General features: G+C 41.7%; 1 protein-coding gene across 3 annotated transcripts in view; it reads right to left on the bottom strand.

The window, feature by feature from the left end:
• The window catches only part of ubr1 (ubiquitin protein ligase E3 component n-recognin 1), a 215,126-nt gene that overhangs the window by 49,350 nt on the left and 143,640 nt on the right, over positions 1-22,136 (bottom strand). For all 3 annotated transcript variants that reach the window (XM_048537077.2, XM_059649358.1, XM_048537078.2), the window contains 5 exons: positions 16,421-16,514; positions 10,126-10,278; positions 9,795-9,892; positions 7,787-7,877; positions 2,261-2,409 (listed from right to left, as the gene is read on the bottom strand). In XM_048537077.2, coding sequence (XP_048393034.2) covers positions 2,261-2,409; positions 7,787-7,877; positions 9,795-9,892; positions 10,126-10,278; positions 16,421-16,514 — 585 coding nt within the window. The remainder of the gene's footprint in view (positions 1-2,260; positions 2,410-7,786; positions 7,878-9,794; positions 9,893-10,125; positions 10,279-16,420; positions 16,515-22,136) is intronic.

The raw sequence follows: 22,136 nt of genomic DNA, 5'->3' as shown, positions 1-22,136 counted from the left end.
CTGGCTGAGGAACATTTATTATTAACTGCAGATAACAGAGGTACTAACTGAAAGCTCAAAGGGTTCACAACCATGATTCATTCTTGAGATAAGAGTGTTGGCAAATGATGAATAGCTATATTCTGGAGAGGTGATCTCATTGCAATATGTAAGATTCTGATGGAAATGATGGACACAAATTATTTATTTTGGCTGGGGATTGTCTAAAATAAAGGTACAGTCTCAATATTGAGAGTCAATTATTTAGGACAGAGATGAACAGAAATTTCTTCACTCAAAGGGCTTTGTACCTTTGGAACTGGCTTGCCCATACTTTAACACTGTGTAGTTTTAAGTCTAAGAAAAAGACTTTTGAGCATCTCAAGGAATACGACAATATGAAAAGCTGGAAGGAAAATGAAACTGAGTCAGGAGGTCAGTTATGACCACACAGAATGGTGAATCAGGGTCAAGTAGTTCTATGGTTGCCTGTTCCTTTTTATTACATTCTCTTGGCTGAGCTGTACACTCTCTGAACTTGTGCTCAGTGGTACAGAGCCCAGGATAAATATCTAAGTTCCATTCCTAAATTAAAATGTAATACCATGTATTAAATATTAATGTGATAAAGGCAAAATATAGCAGACACTAGAAATCTGAAATAAAAATAGAAAAATGGTCTGACAGCATCTGCAGGGAAGGAAACAAAATTAATGCTATGTCGAATGTGACTCTGCTTTGCAACCAATGAATTACGCTGGACTTGGAATATTAATGTTCTGTCTCTGTCCAGATATTATACCACAGATGAACTTTCAAGCCCTTTCTGTACTTACCTCACATTCTATTCCTACTCTAACTGGATTCCAGTTGAGTGACAAGAATCAAGAAGATAAATTAGTCAAATCTGAGGAATGGCTCAAGAAGCTGGCTTGATAAAGGACTGAGCAAAGGATAAATCATTGTAGGTGGAATTACTGCCTGGCTGGTCTGTGGGAGTCAGCATATCAACACGTCATAACTGAAAACTCTGAATGTTGGAACAGGAGGAGGTCATTCAGTGCAAGTCTACTCTAACAGTTAGATACGCTTCACAATTCCACATCTGTCCTAGTTCCAAAACTCTTCATACACTTATCTGACACAAAAAGCAGTTTGAATGAAATATATAACAATGGGGTTAGCTAGCCAAAATAAAGTACAACTTTCAGAGCAGTGTTAAGGTTGTTGACTTGCTCGTTGAGCTGGCTTGTACTCAGACGTTTTGTCAGCATGCTTGGTGACATCATCACTTCATTGGAGGCTCCACTGATGTCATTCTACTCTGCTTGGAATTTATACTGTCCAGTCCATTATGGTGAGTACTGTCATTTCCGATTTTGATCCATTTGATTAGATTCCCTACAGTGTGGAAACAGGCCCTTCGGCCCAACAAGTCCACACCGCCTGTTGGAGCATCCCACCCAGACCCATCCCCCTATAACCCACACACCCCGGAACACTACAGGCAATTTAGCATGGCCAATCCACCTAACCTGCACATCTTTGGACTGTGGGAGGAAACTGGAGTACCCAGAGGAAACCCACGCAGACACGGGGAGAATGTGCTAACTTGGCACAGACAGTTACCCGAGGCTGGAATCAAACCCGGGTCCGTGAAGCTGGGAGGCTGCAGTGCTAACCACTGAGCCACTGTGCCGCCCCGGTCCAATGCTACATGTTTGTTGATTGAAGTATGGGTGGAGAACCATACCACTAGGAATTCCTGTGCATGTCTATATTTGGCTTGGGTTATAATGGTTACACATGCAAAACAGCACAATGAACTATCCTTAATATCTGTACATTCAGACAATGAAGGCCATCAGTTTAACTGGGACAAAGTAACCATAGTACTCCAAGCCAAACATAGACACACATGGGATTTTCTGGAAGTATGGTTCTCCAAACATACTTCTATCAACAAACATATAGAATTGGACCCCATATAAAAACCCATACGGATCAAAATCGGAAGTGACAGTACTCACCGTAATGGACCGGACAATATAAATTCCAAGCGGAGTAGAATGCCATCGCTTCATTGGACGCTCCACTAACAGTGTCACCTAACAGAGTCAAAACATCTAAACAAAAACGGGATTCTATGACATGTCACAGCTTGAAAACAAGCCAGCTCGGCGAACAAGTCAACAACCTCACCCATAGTCTGAGCTACTGATCTTTGCCAATACTTTAAAGAACAGTGTTAACCCAGAAACTAAAAAATGTAGTTGGATACCTATGGATTGAATGGTAAAGGCACAAGCATTCCATGCCATCAATGGAACTCTCGAATCAGCTTCATTGGGAGCAACCTTCAGACCTACTCGGTACACGGCTGTAGCGAACAACAGCAGCATTTCAACAATGCTTTTAGAATATTTGATCCTGCATAAGTGCAAAAGAGAGCAAAAATTGAAAAAAAACATTAACAATGTGTCCTGATTCCAAATCATTGGCACTTGTATTCCCAAAATTTCTGTCATAGCAGCAGTGTGCTGGGATTCATTTCATTCAGTGCTAAATACAGTCCAGCAACTTCATTTATAGCGAGGTGAGGAACAGGGAGCGGGCGCAGCTGAACACGTGGCTACGCAGCTGGTGTAGGAGGGAGGGCTTCAGATATGTTGATAATTGGGATGCCTTCTGGGGAAGGTGGGATCTGTACAAGAAGGACGGGTTGCATCTGAACTGGAAGGGGACCAATGTCCTGGGTGGAAGGTTTGCTCGAGTAGTTCGAGAGGGTTTAAACTAGTATGGCAGGGGGGTGGGAACCTGAGCTGTATACCAGAGGTGAGCGTTGATGCAGGTGAGGCAGTAGCAAGAGGTAGACCAGCTAGTGGGAAGGATTTTCCTGGGAAGGAACCAAGGGATCAGTTAAAGTGTGTTTGCTTTAATGCAAGGAGTATCAGGAATAAAAGTGATGAACTTAGAGCATGGATCAGTACCTGGTGCTATGATGTTGTGGCCATAACAGAGACATGGGTTTCTCATGGGCAGGAATGGTTGCTGGATCTTCCAGGGTTTAGAACATTTAAAAAGAATAGGGAGGGGGGAAAAAGAGGAGGGGGTGTAGCACTACTAATCAGAGAGGGTATCACAGGAACAGAAGCTTCCTTTGTCGAGGAAGATCTGCCTACTGAGTCAGTATGGGTGGAAATTAGGAACAGCAAGGGAGTAGTCACCTCGTTAGGGGTTTACTACAGGCCCCCCAATAGCAGCAGGGAGATTGAAGAAAGCATAGGTCGACAGATTTTGGAAAAGTGTGCACGCAGTAGGGTTGTTGTAATGGGTGACTTTAACTTTCCTAATATTGATTGGAACCTCCTTCGAGCAGAAGATTTGAATGGAGCTGTTTTTGTAAGGTGTGTTCAGGAGGGTTTCCTAACGCAGTACGTTGACAGGCCGACGAGGGGAGAGGCCATTCTAGACTTGGTGCTCGGAAACGAGCCGGGGCAGGTATCAGATCTTGTGGTGGGAGAGCATTTTGGTGATAGTGACCATAACACTCTCTCATTCTACATAGCTATGGAGAAGGAGAGGATTAGGCAGAATGGGAGGATATTTAATTGGGGAAGAGGAAACTATGATGCGATTAGACACGAGTTAGGAAGCATGGACTGGGAGCAGTTGTTCCATGGTAAGGGAACTATAGACATGTGCAGACGGTTTAAGGAACAGTTGTTGGGAGTGATGAGTAATATGTCCCTCTGAGACAGGCAAGAAGGGGTAAGATTAAGGAACCTTGGATGACGAGAGCGGTGGAGCTTCTAGTGAAAAGGAAGAAGGTAGCTTACACAAGGTGGAGGAAGCTAGGGTCAAGTTCAGCTAGACAGGATTACATGCAGGCAAGGAAGGAGCTCAAAAATGGTCTGAGGAGAGCCAGGAGGGGGCACGAGAAAGGCTTGGCAGAAGGAATCCGGGAAAACACAAAGGCATTTTACACTTACGTGAGGAATAAGAGAATGGTCAAAGAAAGAGTAGGGCCGATCAGGGATAGCATAGGGAACTTGTGTGTGGAGCCTGAGGAGGTAGGGGAAGCCCTAAATGAGTTTTTTGCTTCTGTCTTTACGAAAGAAACCAACTTTGTAGTGAATGAAACCTTTGAAGAGCAGGTGTGCATGCTGGAATGGATAGAGATAGACGAAGCTGATGTGCTGAAAATTTTGTCAAACATTAAGATTGACAAGTCGCCAGGCCCGGATCAGATTTGTCCTCGGCTGCTTTAGGAAGCGAGAAATGCAATTGCTTCGCCACTTGCGAAGATCTTTGCATCCTCGCTCTCCACTGGAGTCGTACCTGAGGACTGGAGAGAGGCAAATGTAATTCCTCTCTTCAAGAAAGGAAATAGGGAAATCCCCGGCAATTATAGACTGGTAAGTCTCACGTCTGTCGTCTGCAAGGTGTTAGAAAGGATTCTGAGGGATAGGATTTATGACCATCTGGAAGAGCATGGCTTGATCAAATACAGTCAACACGGCTTTGAGGGGGGTAGGTCATGCCTTACAAACCTTATCGAGTTTTTTGAGGATGTGACTAGAAAAGTTGATGAGGGTCGAGCTGTGGATGTGGTGTATATGGACTTCAGTAAGGCATTTGATAAGGTTCCCCATGGTAGGCTCATTCAGAAGGTCAGGAGGAATGGGATACAGGGGAACTTAGCTGCTTGGATACAGAATTGGCTGGCCAACAGAAGACAGCGAGTGGTAGTAGAAGGAAAATATTCTGCCTGGAAGTCAGTGGTGAGTGGAGTTCCACAGGGCTCTGTCCTTGGGCCTCTACTGTTTGTAATTTTTATTAATGACTTGGACGAGGGAATTGAAGGATGGGTCAGCAAGTTTGCAGACGACACAAAGGTCGGAGGTGTCGTTGACAGTGTAGAGGGCTGTTGTAGGCCGCAGCGGGACATTGACAGGATGCAGAGATGGGCTGAGAGGTGGCAGATGGAGTTCAACCTGGATAAATGCGAGGTGATGCATTTTGGAAGGTCGAATTTGAAAGCTGAGTACAGGATTAAGGATAGGATTCTTGGCAGCGTGGAGGAACAGAGGGATCTTGGTGTGCAGATACATAGATCCCTTAAAATGGCCACCCAAGTGGACAGGGTTGTTAAGAAAGCATATGGTGTTTTGGCTTTCATTAACAGGGGGATTGAGTTTAAGAGTCGTGAGATCTTGTTGCAGCTCTATAAAACTTTGGTTAGACCGCACTTGGAATACTGCGTCCAGTTCTGGGCGCCCTATTATAGGAAAGATGTGGATGCTTTGGAGAGGGTTCAGAGGAGGTTTACCAGGATGCTGCCTGGACTGGAGGGCTTATCTTATGAGGAGAGGTTGACTGAGCTCGGTCTCTTTTCATTGGAGAAAAGGAGGAGGAGAGGGGACCTAATTGAGGTATACAAGATAATGAGAGGCATAGATAGAGTTGATAGCCAGAGACTATTTCCCAGGGCAGAAATGGCTAGCACGAGGGGTCATAGTTTTAAGCTGGTTGGTGGAAAGTATAGAGGGGATGTCAGAGGCAGGTTCTTTACGCAGAGAGTTGTGAGAGCATGGAATGCGTTGCCAGCAGCAGTTGTGGAAGCAAGGTCATTGGGGTCATTTGAGAGACTGCTGGACATGTATATGGTCACAGAAATTTGAGGGTGCATACATGAGGATCAATGGTCGGCACAACATTGTGGGCTGAAGGGCCTGTTCTGTGCTGTACTGTTCTATGTTCTATTCAGCATTCAGCCCATCGAGTCCACACAAACCCTCCAAACAGCATCGCACCCAGACCCACTCCTACCCTATCTCTGTAACCTTGCATTTCCTATAGCTAATCCACCTAGTCTGCAAATCTCTGGACAATACTGGCAATTCAGCACGGCCAATTCACCTAACCTGCATAACTTTGGACTACGGAAGGAAGCTGGAGTTCCCAAAGGAAAGCTACGCAGACATAGAAAATGTGCAAACTCCAGTCGCCTGAAGGTGGAATTGAACCTAGATCCCTGATGCTGTGAGGTCCCCCCCCCAACCCAGCAACCGCCCTTTGCTGACAATGGGACGGATCCTATTCCCACATAATCTCCACAAATGCAGAAGATTCATCAGTGGGATTTGGTCAGCAAGCTCATGGTACTGCACTGGCGTTTCAGGCTTAAATTCTGTGCTTGTGGGTTTTGAACCAGGAACCTTGCAACTTGGAAGTGAAAATGCTACCAATACAGACAGCCTCAGGGAGGGGAATGACTGATCAGTAAATTTCCTGTCATACAGATTTATGGCTTGCTGATCTTAATTTGATCCCAAATTATCTTAACCTGGCTCCATTTTTCGACGAATCCAACAAACACCTTCCCCAGAAGAATGGGCATCAGGAACTCAAAGTTACGAATCCAAACAAGCTGAAGCTGATCATGTATATTACAAGCAAGGAAACAGACTCTGTGGTCCAACTCCATGCCAATCAGATATCCTAAATTAATCTAGTACATTTGCCCATACATTGGCCCATATCTTCTAAACCCTCGCTATTCATGCACCTATCCAGATACCATTTAAAAGTTGCAATTGTACCAGCCACCACTACTTCCTCTGCAGCTCATTCCAGACACGTACCACTCTCTGCATGAAAAAAATTGCTTCTTAGGTCCCTTAATTTTTCCCCTCTCACCTTAAACCTGTGTCTTCTAGTTTTGGGCTCACCTAATCTGGGAAAACAACCTTGGCCATTCACCCTATCCATGCCCCACATCATTTTTTCAACCGATAAGCTCAGCTTTTGACGTTCCAGGGAAAATAGCTCCAATGTACACAGCCTCTCTCTATAGCTCAAACCCTCCAACCCTAGCAACATGCTTGCAAATCTTTTTAAAACCCTTTCAAGTTTCACAACATCTTTCTTACAGCAGGGAGGCTGGAATTGAGTGCAATATTCCAAAAGAGGCATTACCAATGTCCTGTACAGCCACATGACATTCCAACTCCTACACTCTATGCAGTGACAAATAAAGGCAAGAGTACCAAATGCCTTCTTCACTATCCTGTCTATCTGTGACTCCACTTTCTTATTGTTAAGTGTTTAAGTCCTGCTCTGGACCACTGCACTACCAGTTTTGGCTTCACCTGCTACCTTAATAACCATTCCCCCTATATTCACTTTCAAATCATTTATACAAGTGACAAAAAGCAGTGGACCCAGCACCAATTTCTGCTGTATACCACTGGTCACAGGTCTTCGGTCCGAAAAGCAACCCTCCAACCTCACGCACTGTCTCCTACCTTCAAGCAAATTTTGTAACCAAATGGCTAGCACTCCTTATTTCTATGTGATCTAACCTTGCTAACTAGTCTACCATGTGGAACCCTGTTAAACGCCTTTCTGAAACGCCATACAGATACTGCTTTTCCTTCATAAATCTTCTTTGTTGCATCTTCAAAAACTCAATTAAGTTAAAGAGATATGATTTTCCATATCCAAAGCCATGTTGACTATCAGTCCTTGCCTTTCCAAATACATGTAAATCATGTTCTTCAGAATCCCCTGCAAAAACTTACCACCAGAACTTCAGGCTCACCAGTTTATAGTTCGCTGGCTTTTCTTTATAACCTTTTTAAAATACTACCACATCATCCACCCTCCAAATCTTCTGGCACCTCACCTGTTGCTGTCAATGATACAAATATTCTAGCATGGTGTTTCAGGTAACATGTTAACTGGATGAAATCTTTTATACATATATTACGAGACAATAGTACAATTAAATTATATTACGCACGGTGACTGTACTCCAAAGCTGAGGATGGATCTAAATTCTACAGGATCTTTCCTCGCAATTGGATTTCCTTGAATTAAGTTGCTTTCTTTTTCTGAAAAGAGAAAAAGAGGCAATTATTTCTGAATAACACATCAATACAAGTATGTATTATATCCAAACCTGTACACTGATTTCTGCAAATAGAAAATAACACGTGCTGTTTCAAGTGAATCAGCTTAATGAGCACAGAGAACACACGTATTACCTGCATAGGTTCAGAAAAGTATAAAACAAATGAAAACATTCGCATAATGTGTTTTTCTTTTCTCTTCACGTCCACTATTGAGGAATACCATGAATGGGTAAGATGTTGGGAAGTGGCGAAGGGCTAAGTGATCAAATTGAATTTTAATCGTTCCTTTATTACTTAATTTCTGGATTCTCAGCCCTGTTTTTTAGCTCTCTTAGCCTTATTGGCCACAAATGTCCACCTCATCCAGAAATTCAAAATGAGTAAATAAAGAGGAACTGTTTCTATCAGTAGGATGGTGGGCAACTCAAACTTAAGATATTTAACAAAACGGTCAAACAAATTGTTAGGTCGCAGATATTTTTGAAATGGCCTATGCTGTTGAAAAGTCTATTGGAATGAGATTTCAATTGCAACTTTCAAGAGGGAATTTTGAATTACTTCAAAAGACAACCTTCTCATAGGATGTGGGTGTCACTGGGACAGCATTTACTGTCTGTCCCTAATTGCCCTGAAAAGGCAGTGGTGAGCTGCCTTCTTGAATTGCTGTAGTCCATGTGCTGTAGGTAGGCCTACAGTGCAGTTGGGGAGGGAATTCCAGGATTTGAAACCAGTGACAGTAATTCACATCTTCTCCAGTATTGCTATGGTTTCTTGATGCCACACTCGGTCAAATGTGTCTTGGTATCAAGGGCAATCACTCTCAGTGCTTTTGTCCATGTTTGAACCAAGGCTGTAATGAGGTCAGGAGCTGAGGGGCCCTGGCAGAACCCAAACTGGGCATCACAGAGCAGGTTATTTAAAGCTAGTGCTGTTTGATAGCACTGTTGATGACACATTTCGTCACTGTATTAATGACTGAAAGATACAGATAAATTAGGAAAACTCAGGGAAATAGGACAGGCACATCAAATCAAATAGCCTCCTCTGTCCTGTATGATCCTATAGTTATCAATGATACTTGAAATGTTGTCTCACATGCCTCCAAAAAGACAGTTACATCGTGGTAACTGCCCAATGAGCAGTTTGCATGCAAGAAAACAAAGACAGGTGGCAAATTTTAACCGTTGCTGACTCAGAAGTCTCTAAATAACTTCCAACTCATAAATGTTGATAGGTAAATGCTATCATAAATGTTGTTCATTAATAGTTCCAAGCTAGAGTTACCCTACTTGAAGTAAAGGAGACTGAAGGGATATTTGATCACTGCATACAAAATTATGACTTGTTTCAATTAGGTAGACAATCTTTTTCTTCATTAGTTAATGCTAGTTGATGTAGATTGAAGGTGTTGGGCAGTCTGGGGACAGGGGTACGCTAGTAGCACAAATTTTTTTTTACACTTTAACCAGAACTTGCCAATTTAGGAGAAGACAGCTGCAGAGCTACAGGACGAAACACAAGAATAGGACTCATTAGATTGCTCTACAATGAGTTGGAACAAACTCAATCGGCTGAAAAGCCTCCTTCTGTGCTCTATCAAGTCTCTCTGGTTCATGTGAGCTATCTGGTTAGAGAAACATTCGCACCAGTGACAACCATTTGGCACAGTGTCTGTGCTATCTCTTTGAAATAGCTAACCAATTAGTTCTACTCCATACCCGAATAAAAAAAAGAAGTGCCTCAATTTCCTCTGGATGTGAGTGGTAGAATGCTGTATTTTCATATTGTATTGTATAGATTTGATAAGGAACTGATTTGATGTCAGACTACCGGCAGATTGTTTTTCAAATTACAATGCCTTCAGTGCTAAAATGAACAATTCTTTCACGAACGCACCTTTTGAGTCTGAAGCATTTAGTCCAATTAAACGTGCTGCTACATTTTGTAACCAGCGAGATAAAGTCAGTATCTGTGCTACAGTTTCTGCGTCTTTGCTGTAATACAATGAATAGGATTAACTTATTAGAAGAGGGCTTTCATAAATAGAATATTTAAACATTTAAATTGAAAGAACTTTACTACAAAATGTCAATATTTTACAACAGTGAAATTGTTGCTTTGATAATTTGTTACCACATACCAGTTTTTACAACTCATACTTACACACTTCATTAACACTTATGCAAATTACATCAGATGTGCAATTAAATTGCCAGATGTATATTACCTATCAAGATTCTGAGCCTGCTGTGGAATAACTGGCATAACAGTGTTATACAGAGCTTTGCACAGTGGACAGAGAAACTCTCCATTCTCCAGATCAAACGGCAATTCAGCATGGAGCCGGTTACGTGTTGAATTCTGCACAGCTTCAAAATATCTGCAGATTGGGAAGAAAAAATAAATTAAGATGATATTTGAAAGTGGTTTCAAACAGAACTCCTAACTGAAGGGGAATAGCTGGTTTAAATGCATTGAAAAAGCAGAGATCAAGCCCTATTACTCCTGGTCTTCAGAGGACATCAATTTTAGCAACTGCCCAAATCAGTTTTTGTGAGCAGATGACAAGAGTTGTCTGAAGTGAGGCGACTAAGCTCAAGTACATCATAGGATCTAATTCTCATCCTTCAGAAAATAATGCAAGTCGGTAGGTTTCTGAAATATTTCTGACCCAGGCCACAGAATCATACAGCCATTTGATCCATCATGCCACCTTTCTTTGAGACAACTGTTCAATTATTCTCCTTGTCTACAGCCTTGTCATTTTCACTACTCAAATATTTAATGAATTCTCTTTCAAAAGTTACTGAATCTGCTTCCACTCCCCCTTTAGTGGATATTCCATTACATCAACTAGCCGGTAAACAAATGTCTCATCTTCCCTCCGTCATAGGAAGAATGTTGTGAAAGTTGAAAGGATTCAGAAAAGATTTAAAAGGATGTTGCCCAGGTTGGAAGGTTTGAGCTAGAGGGAGAGGCTAAATAGGCTATTTTCCCTTGAGCATCAGAGGTTGAGAGGTGACCTTTTAAGGTTTGTAAAATCATGAGAGGCATAGATAGGGCGAACAGACAGACTGGGGAGGCAATGGCCTAGTGGTATTATCGCTGGACTGTTAATCCAGAGACCCTGGTAATGTTCGGGGGACCTGGGTTTGAATCCTGCTATGGCAGATGATGGAATTTGAATTCAATAAATATCTGGAATTAAGAGTCTAATGATTACCATGAGTCCATTGCCAATTGTCAGGAAAAACCCATCTGGCTCATTAATGTCATTTAAGGAAGGAAACTGCCATCCTTACCTGGTCTGGCCTACATGCGAGTCCAGACCCATAGCAATGTGGTTGACTCATAACTACCCTCTGGGCAATAAGGAATGGGCACTAAATGCTGGCCTAGCCAGTGATGCCTTCATCCCCTGAATGAATAAACTAAAAAAAACAGAAAAAGGTCATACCCCAAGGATGCAGGAGTCCAAATCTAGAGGTCATAGGTTAAACATGAGTGGGGAAAGATTTGAAAGGGATCCAAGGGGCAACTTTTTCCACACAAAGTGGTTTGTGAATGGAATGAACTGTCACAGGAAGTAGTGGAGGCTGGTACAATAATAATATTTAAAAGGAATCTGAATGGGTATATGAATACAAAGAGTTTAGAGGGATATGGGCCAAATGCTGGCAAAAGGGGCGAAATTAATTTGGATATCTTGATTGGCTTGGACAAGTTGGGCCGAAGAATTTATTTCCATGCTCTATGACTCTATATAAAACATTACTGCACCAGAGCTCACACTATTGGGGCACTGTACTAACACAGAATGAGGACTGGTTGACACAAAGATGACAGAAAGTCAGGATTAATGGACATTTTTCAGTTGTAAACATGTAAGTAGTGAAATGCAACAAGGATCAGTCTTAGGGCCTTAATTATTTACTACCTATATTAATGACATGGGGGACAGGGTTAAGTGTTGTGTGTCCAGATTTACTAATGATATAAAAATGGGTGGGAAGGCATGTTGTGATGAGGACATAAGGAATTTGTAAGGGGATATAAATATGTTAAGTGAGTGGGCAAAAACATGGCCGATGGAGTTGAATGTAGCAAAGTGTGAGGTCATCCACTTTGGTAGGAAGTATCAAAAGACTATTATTTCAATGAAGGGAGAGACTCCAAAAAGTGCAGCACATTGGGTGCTCTTGTGCATGAAACACAAAAAAGTAATATGCAAGTGCAGCAAAGAATTAAAAAGGCAAATGGAATTTTGACCTTTTATTTTGAGGAAGTTAAGAGTTTAAAAACAGGGAAGACATATTACAATTGTACAGGATGCCAGTGGGGCTGCACCTGGAATACCATGTACAGATATACTTGGATTGAATGTGGTTCAAAACAGATTCACTAGGCTGACTCATGGTGTGAAAGGTTTGACTTATCAAGAAAAGCTGAACAGAGTATACTTTTATTCATAAGAATTCAAAAAAATAATGAGCAATCTTATTGAAACAGCAACGATTCTGAAGAGGCTTGGCAGGGTAGATGTTGAGAAAACGTTGACTTACGAGGGAATCTTAAAACTAGTGGACATGGTTACAGAATAAGGAGACACTCATTTAAAAAGAATTTCTCCTACTGGGTAGTGAATGCCTAGAATCCTCTACCTCTTACAGTTGTTGAGGGTAGATCATAAGTTTTTGACGAGGGAGGTTGAGGGCTATGATGAGCTAGCATCAAAGAGGCATTGATCATGGGAAGATCAGCTTTGATCTTGCTAAATAATGGGGCACACATGAGGGTGTGAATGCCTACTTGTGCCTGAATTTGTTGTCCTTATGTTTGTTCTTTTACTGGACATTGTCACTGGCTTGCTCCTATATGGTTTGAATGTTACCTGCTATCTTTTTGCCCAAACATGGGTTCAGTCAAAGATTTCTTCAGTTTTTTTTAAAGGAGTTGCAAAATAGAGTTTTAAAGTGAGTGGAGGTAGATATAGGGGAGATGTCAGAGGTAGGTTCTTCACTCAGTGTTTTCGGGGCATGGAATGCATTGCTGGAGAGGATAGTGGAGTCAGCCTCGTTAGGGACATTTAAGTGGCTATTAGATAGGCTGGTATGGATGATAGTATAAGGTAGGGGTGGAGGTTAGATAGACCTTAGGATTAGGGTAAAAGTTTGGTCCAACATTGTGAGCCGAAGGGCCTGTATTGTGCTGTACTGTTCCATGCTCTATTTCAATGCTCTATCTAAACAGTAAGCAAGCATCAGGCAATATCCCCAATTCTGACCTTATGATGGAAGGATGATTGTTAATGAAGAAACAGAAGTTGTTTGCACTGAGATCAGAGTTTTCAGGAACTCATATAATGATGCTCTCGGGATGACTTAATTGGTCTCTAGAAATCAAAACCATCTTTGTGCTAGGTATGATTCCATCCAATGGAGAGACAGCATTTGATTATAAATGAGGAATTCCATACAAGTACATGATGTGCCTTGTTGTCCGTGATTCTTCTAAGTTCGACACAGTGGTACTACTTTGAGGGAGGTGGTTGGTGGTGATCAGGATGAGGTTTTGTTTTCCATTGTTGACCTGAAGCTATAAGACTTTCATGGAATCTGGAGTCAAAACTGAGGACTCACAGGTAAGCTCCATCCTGACTGCACCATTGTGCCATGACCTTGGTGGGCCTGCTGTGTGGGCCAATGCATGTCCAGTGATGGTTAAAGTGGAGTAAGGAAAGTATGGTCAAAGTATGATTTGGAGAGTTTGAATATGTCAGATTCAGACTGTACTACAGTTCTCCCAATTTTGGCACATTCCCCCACATGAGGAAGACTTTGGAAATGAATTTGAAATACACAGAATTGGTAACACTGTCATGACAAAGTTGAAGAATGAAAGGTAACAGAACAAGTTACAGCAAGGGACCAAGGACAGGGAGAGACAAAGAGCAGAAGGCTGGGAGCCAAATTGGCAGTTGGAAGGCAAGGGCCATAGACGTGGAGCAAGTGAAGTTGGAGGCAGGGTTTGACAGAAGCTGAGGAAGCTGGGTGAAGAGTGACAGAGAGCAAGCATACTGGCCAGGATTGGTGGTAGACAGCGAAGCAGCTGTCAAGGTGACAAAAGGTGAATGAGATGGAAGAAGCAGCAATGGAGCAAGAGGAGATGGTGATAGAGGGTGCATATATAAATAGTCAGACAGTGTGCATGGGTGAGAGCAGTGCGCTGAACAGCAAATAAATCAGTGACATTTTATGCCAAGAATTCTTCCTTGGCACACAGGCAGAGAAAAATCATTCTCTACACTACCACAAAAAAAATCACAGAATCAAAGGATTGTTGGAGTAGCAGGCCATTTGACACTGGTTCTCTAAATGACCATTATGACTTTGTGCCACTCTCCTGCCTTTCCCTCATACTCTTGCACATTGACTATTTAAAGAGAAACAGCAAATGCCCTCTTGAATGCCTCAATTGAACTTGATTCAACATCAATTCTCAGCAGTGTTATCAGAAAGTGATTTTTGACCTAGGAAAAATGAAGCAACAGCGACATAATTCCAAGTAAGGGCGGTGTGTGGTTTGGAGGAAGACTTGCACATTTTGGGATTCTCTTTTAATGTTAGCTGCCACTATCTTTTTCCTTGATGTGGAGGCACTGGTGTTGGACTGGGATAGACAAGGTCAGAATATGCACAACAGGTTAATGTCTAACAGGTTTATTTGAAAACACAAGCTTTCAGAGTCTTACTCTTTCTTCTAACACCTCCTTTAACACCTGGAGGAGGAGTAAGGCTTTGACAGCATGTGTTTTCCAATTAGCCTGTTGGACTATAACCTGGTGTGCGATTTCTGACACTATCTTTTTCAGAAATCCCCTTCGTTTCTCCTATTCGTTTTTCACCTCCCTTCCAAACTTTCTGGATTCAGCTTGGTTCTCAATTACATTTTCTACCTGACATGAAGACATTCCTTCACTTATTAACTGTACTCTCAGCAAATTTCACCTCAGTTCTTTTCTATGCATAGGCGAGGGTGGTGCTGAATGGTAACATCACTGGACTAATAATCTAGGGGTCCTGGCTAATGGTCTTAGTCATGGGTTTGAAAGGTACCATGGCAAATGGTGAAATTTTAATTCAATAAAATCTGGTAAGTTTTTATTTACTCGTGGGACACGGGTATCGCTGGTTGGCCAGAATTTATTTCCCGTCCATAGTTGCCTTTGAACTGAGTGGCTTGCTAGGCCATTTCAGAGGGCAATTGAAAGTCAACCACATTGCTAGAAGTCTGGAGTCACATGTAAACCATACCATGTGAGGATGGCAGATTTCCTTCCCTGAAGGAAATTGATGAACCAGATAAATTTTTCAGACAATCAAAGGTTTTATGGTCATCAGTACATTCTTGAGTCAAAATTAATATTGAATTGAAATTCCAACATCTGTTATGACAGGATTTGAACCAAACTCCCCAGAACATTAACCGAATTTCTGGATTAATGTCTGGTGATAATATCATTACATCATCGCCTCCCGATTTAAAAAAAAAGCTGGTTTGTCAGTGACCATGTAACCATTGTCAATTGTAATAAGAATACCTCTGGTTCTCTAATGCCCTTTGGCGAAAGAAATTGACTGTCCTCGCCTGGCGTAGTTTACACATGGCTCTAGAGTCACAGCAACATGATTGACTCAAGTGCTCTCTGAAATGGCCTAGAAGGCTAATTAGTTCAACAGCAGGATGGCTAACAAATGCCAGCCTTGTCAGTAATACAAAATAAACTTAAGAGGGTGCTTTTGTGAGAAACACCATTGCTAAATGGGCCACACCAGTGCTTGAACAAAATCAAGAGTGTAGCTTTTGAACTTGTATCCAGCAGCAACATAAATATAAATAAAGGTCCCCAGGACCAAAAAAAGTTAGTGTACACTGGGGAGTAATCCTCAAGAATAGGCTTCAAAGTGGTTACTGCATTTGTAATTTTGTACAGATATCTTCTTCCGTGTTTAAATTAACCTATTTCCTTTACTGTCATTTGCCCTTGTTGTGCTGTATATACCTAATTTCAGAACTTACCTTTTAATTTTCAGGCAGGAGGTTATTTTTATTTGTGCTGAAATTACTAACTGTACTTTATAGCAAATTATTAGCATTAAAGTCTCTCAGCTTTTCACAGATAATGGCCCGAAGCCAGGGAAAAGACAGCTTGTGGTTTGCAAATGTTTAAAACTGCGTCAGCTTTTGGATGGTCAAGAGTTGCACAGCTTTTACATCACAGGGTAAGTTTCACTACCGGTACGATGCCATGGGTCTAACTGCTCATGTGCAGATGGATCACAACGGACATTTTTAAAAGGCAGTGCCCTCATTTCTGCATTGATACAAACATTCTAGATGTCAAAACTGTTTTAAAATTTGGTTAAAATTTGGGCATTTGTCGTCAGTAAATCAAATTACACATCATTGGCCACTCAGGAACAAATGTTAAACAAATACTGTACACTCACATATTAACTTACTTCTGCCAGCAGCTGGCATGCATCACATGGCCACAGCTTCCTACATGTGTACCACAGCCGAGGTCAGGGTGCATGATTATAGGGTCGCAGTCATCTAAGTGAACAAGGAAATGAGACATGTCAAAATACGAGAACACACCCTTGATCATGCGAAAGGTATTTGGACAGTCTTTCCCCAAAACTCCCAAACACTGGAACTGAAGCAGACCATTTAGCACCTCAGGCCTGCTCCACCGTTCAATTAGATCTACCAATTGCAGTCTTGAGCATTTCAATTGCTCCAGCAAGAACAACCTTTTCAGAGAATATATTTCTGTTACATGCTGCGTGCAACAGTGGACCAATAAATGCTTGGTATCCTTCTCCAATAGCTGCCTCTTGGTCTCAGTCAAAAACTCCACTGCCCTATCTAAATATATGAGCAGTGTGGGGCTGGGCTTGAACAATACATCCCCAAAGAATAAAGACAAAACCAATGCAGCTTGAGAATAGTAGCAACATTCAAAAATACACCAGTCACCTCATTTGGAGGCTAACAACAAAGTATAACTTTCCTGAAAGCCAGAAGGAAAGGCAATTTAATTTAGAAATCAAAAAAGAACTGCAGATGCTGCAAATCAGGAACAAAAACAGAAGTTGCTGGAAAAGCTCAGACGGTCTGGCAGCATCTGTGAAGAAAGAAAGGGTTCTGGGGCAGGGTAACCGGGCCAAAATGTTAACTGATTTTTTTCTTCAAGATGCTGCAAGTCAAACTAACCTGTTTTATTTTATTAAATTAAATTGGATTCTTGTCCACATTTTATAGCACATTTATAAAGTAAGGAAAGTGTCCATAAAGTACTTTCATTGCATACGCCAAAGACGTAGGAACAGCAGTAGGCTGTTCAGCCCCCAAACCTGCTCAAACATTCAATAGGATCACAGCTGATCCAACATCCCTCAAACCCACTTTTAAGCCTTTTCCATGTAATCCTTGCTTTCCTGCCTATATAGTAATCTTCCTTAATTAACTAATATCAATACTCTATCTCAACCTTAACTTTATCCAAGGCATTCAAAAGACTCCCAATCCTCGGAAATTCCATTTCATCTCAATCTTAAATTGCCACCCCTTTATTCTAAGACCATGCCCTCTGGTCTTAGACTCTCCCATGAGGGGAAACATCCTCTCAGCATTTGCCTCATCAAGTCCTTTAAGAATCTCATATTTTGCAATGAGATCATCTCTCATACTTCTAAAGCCCAGTGAGTAGAGTCCTGACCTGTTTAGGCTTTGCTCATAAGACAGTCCTTCCACACCAGGGACCATCCCAGTGAACCTTCTCTGGACTGCTTCCATTGAAATAATATTTTCCTTAGGGGGTCTAAAACTGTTCACAGTACTCCATATGTGATCGCACCAGTACTTTATACAGGCATAGTAAGATGTCCCGACAGTATACTCCAACACCCTTGAAGTACGGGCCAACATTCCATTAGCCTTCCTGATTAACTATTGCCCGTTCATGCTAGCATTCTGTGTTCGATGCAGAAGTTCCCTCCAGTCCCTCTGTTATGCAGCTTTCTGCAGTTTTTCTCCATTTCAATTTTACTGTTCTTGCGTTCTCCCTTTCAAAATGAACTTCACATTTTCCTCACATTATACTCCATTTGCCCACTTAGTTAACCTATCAATATCTCCCTGTAAACTGTATCCCTCTTGCAACCTGTCTTTCCATCAATTTTTGTGTTCTGTAAATTTGGTTACAATATATTCCCTTCCTTCCTCCAAGTCATTAATATATATTTTAAACAGCTACAGTCCCAGAACTGATCCCTGTGGAGCTCCACTGGTTACAGGTTACCAACTTGTAAAAAAACACTTGTTCTTTTTCGCCCACTCGCCAATTCTCTATCTATGCCAAAATAATGCCTCCAATACCATGGGTTTTTAAACTTACGACTGAACCTTTGTGGAATACATCGTCAAACACCTTTTGGAAGTCCAAATACAAATGGTTCCCTCTATCCATTCTGGTTAAGACTTCTTCAAAGAACAAAGTAATCAGTCACTATTACCCTTTCAGGAAGATATGCTGACTTCGCTTGATTACATTATTGTATGTGTATATTGTTATCTGAATACCAAAAAGCACCCCGTTGCGAGTAAGCACCTTGCACCAATGATATTTTCATATTCGTAAGAGTTAAGAAACAGGAACAGGAGTAGGTTACTTGGCTCTTTGAATGTGTTCCACAGCTTTTACGATTCTAGTCTAAATTTCACCTTCCTGCCTGGTTCCAAAATCCTTAACTACCTTGTAAATCAAAACATCTGTCCCATTCAGCCTTGAATACATTTAATGACCATAGTTAGAGATTAAAGACTCAGTGGAAAAATTCCTTTCATCTCCTTCCAAAATCTGAGACCTAGGGGGAGATTTATGGCCTAATGGTATTATTGCTAGACTACTAATCCTAGTAAAGTTTTGGGTACTGGGTTCAAATCCCACCATCGCAGATGGAATTAAGAGTTTAATAATGACCATGAAACCAATGTCGATTGTCACAATGACCTGTCTGGTTCACTAACATCCTTCAGGGAAGGAAATCTGCTGTCCTCACCTGGTCTGTCCTACACATGGCTCCATACCCTCAGCAATGTGGTTGATTTTCAACTCACCTCTATGATGGCCGAGAAAGTCACTCAGTTTTAACAAAGACCATGAAATCTCAAAAAAGAAATGAAACCAGGTGGACCAGCTGGCATCGACCTGGAAACTGGAAATGACGATGGCAAGATTAGCCCTGTTGACCTTGCAAAGTCCTCCTTACTAACATGTGGGGACTAGTGCCAAACTTTGGAGCACTCTCTCATAGATAAGCCTGACAGCTAGAAGCACTGGAAACTGCAACAGCTATGGGCCCTGACAACATTCAGGAAATTTTACGAACATTTGTGCTCTAGAACTTGCCACACACTTAACCAAGCTTTTCCAGTACAGCTACAACACTAGCATTTATGTCTGATACACAAAAACATGACAATTCCAATCTAGTCAATTACTGCCCCATCAGTCTACTCAGTAAAGTGATGGAAGGTGTCATCCAACAAACAGCAATAGCCTGCTCAGCGACACCCAGTTTTGGTTCCATCAGGGCCATTCAGGGCTCCTGACCTCATCTCAGCCCAAATGCACAGAAGAGGTGAATTCCAGAGGTGAGGTAACAGTGACAACCTTGAAATCAAGGGACGAGTATGGCATCAAGGAGCTCTAGCAAAACTTGAGAAAAAGGGAATCAAGACAAAACTCTCTACTGGTTGAAGTCATTCCTGGCTCATAGGAAGATGATTATGGTTGTTGGACATCAGTCATTTCAGCCCTATGACATCTTTGCAGGAGTTCCTCAGGGTAATGTCCTAGGCTGAATCATATTCAGCTGCTTCAATGACTTTTTCTCCATCACAAGGTCAGAAGTGGGGATGACCACTGGTGATTGCACAATGTACAGCAACATTTGCCACTCACTGGATACTAATGCGGCCCCATTTCAAATACAAGAACTGGACAATATCCAGGCTTAGGCTAACAGGTGGTAAGTAACATTCATGCCACACAAATGTCAGGCGACGTCTCTTTTTGGAAGTGGTCAATCTTACCACTTCCCCATGACATTCAATTGTGTTACCATCACTGACCTTCCCACTATCAATGGCTTACCATTGACCCGAAATTGTTCTGGACTAGCCATATAAATACACTAACTACAAAAGCAGGTCAAAGTCTAGGCAAGTAGCTCACCTCCTGACTACTCAAAGCCCATTCATCGCCTACAGGGCACAAGTCAGGTGTATGATGAAATATAACCCACTTGCCGGGATGGTGCAGCTCCAACAACACTCAAGATAGCGAGTTTTGAGAAGATTTGTAGCTCAGGTTGAGGTTCTGGACGTGAGTTTGCTCGCTGAGCTGGAAGGTTAGTTTTCAGACGTTTCGTCACCGTTCTGGGTAACATCATCAGTGAGCCTCTGACGAAGCCCTGGTGTTATGTCCCACTTTCTATTTATCTGGTTAGGTTTCCTTGGGTTGGTGATGTCATTTCCTGCATTGGTGATGTCATTTCCTGTTCTTTTTCTCAGGGGATGGTAGATTGGCTCCAAATCAATGTGTTTGTTGATGGAGTTCCGGTTGGAATGCCATGCTTCTAGGAATTCTCGTGCGTATCTCTGTTTGGCTTGTCCTAGGATGGATGTGTTGTCCCAATCAAAGTGGTGTCCTTCCTCACCTGTATGTAAGGATATGAGTGATAGTGGGTCATGTCGTTTTGTGGCTAGTTGATGTTCATGTATTCTGGTGGCTAGCTTTCTGCCAGTTTGTCCAATGTAGTGTTTGTCATAGTTCTTGCAAGGTATTTTGTAGATGACGTTTGTTTTGTTTGTTGTCTGTATAGGGTCTTTTAAGTTCATTAGCTGCTGTTTTGGCATGGCACTCCAACCGGAACTCCATCAACAAACACATTGGCTCCAAATCAATCTACCACCCCCTGAGAAAAAGAACAGGAAATGACATCACAAATCCAAGGAAACCTAACCAGATAAATAGAAAGCGGGACATAACACCAGTGCTTCGGAGGGTCATGATGGTGTTACCTAGAATGGTGACGAAACATCTGAAAACTAACCTTCCAGCTCAGCCAGCAAACTCACATCCAGAACACTCAAGATGCTTGACAAATTCCAAGACAAAGCAGCCAATTTGATTGGCATCATATCCACAAACATCCACTCTCTCCACCAATGACACTGAATAGCAGCAGTGTGTACCATTTCCAAGATGCACTGCAGAGATTCACTCCTGACTCCTTCGCACCTTCCAAACCCATGATTACTCCCATCCAGAAAGATAAGGGTAACAGATATATGGATACACCATCACCTGCTGTTAAAACAGTTTAAAGACTTCTTTCTGACACAAAGCCTGGAATACCACAAATTAATCTGCTCTTCTGCCGGTGTGTAACTGATCTTATAGAGTCGTATACAGTCACAGTACAGAAACAGACCCTGCAGTTCAACCAGTCCATGCCAAACATAATCCCGAACTATCCCACCTGCCTGCTCCTGGCCTGTATCCTTCCAAACCTTTCCTAGTCATACTTCCATCTAAATATGTCTTTTAAACATTGCAATTGTACCTGCATCCAAAACTTCTTCTCGAAATTCATCTTCTCAATTAAAACTGAATTGTTGCCTGTCTGCCTTTTTGTAGGTTATAAAAGGTCCAAGTTTGTAATCTATTTTCTAGGTAGTTTATCTACTCACGTTTTCTTGAAAATTACACTTGAACTCATTGTTCAAAATTACTTTCTGATCTTTGCAAATGAAACAAGTCACCTTCACAGAATTGGGCACTAACATTTTACCACTATTTTAAAATCCAAATTCTTAAGTGATATTATAATTTAAAGAAAAACACTTTATACCTTAGTAACTGCCTTTGTTAAAGATTGAGACTCTAGTTTCAGACCAGTATTTATCATACTTAAACTAAACATAAAATTCTGCAATATTTTGATCCCCTCCTTCCCAAGACATGTCTGCTATGAAGTCGTTAACAAATCATACCTCATTACACATCACAAGTTTAAAATAGCCTGCTTCCTGGATGGCTTGATGAAGTATTATTCCAAGAAACTGGCCCTGATACACTATGAGTTCATCCTCTGGGCTACCTTT

This window comes from Stegostoma tigrinum, chromosome 10, assembly GCF_030684315.1.
Source record: "Stegostoma tigrinum isolate sSteTig4 chromosome 10, sSteTig4.hap1, whole genome shotgun sequence".
Taxonomy (NCBI): Eukaryota; Metazoa; Chordata; class Chondrichthyes; order Orectolobiformes; family Stegostomatidae; genus Stegostoma; species Stegostoma tigrinum.
Note: the sequence above shows the minus strand (reverse complement) of the source record. Positions and strands in the feature narration are given on the sequence as shown.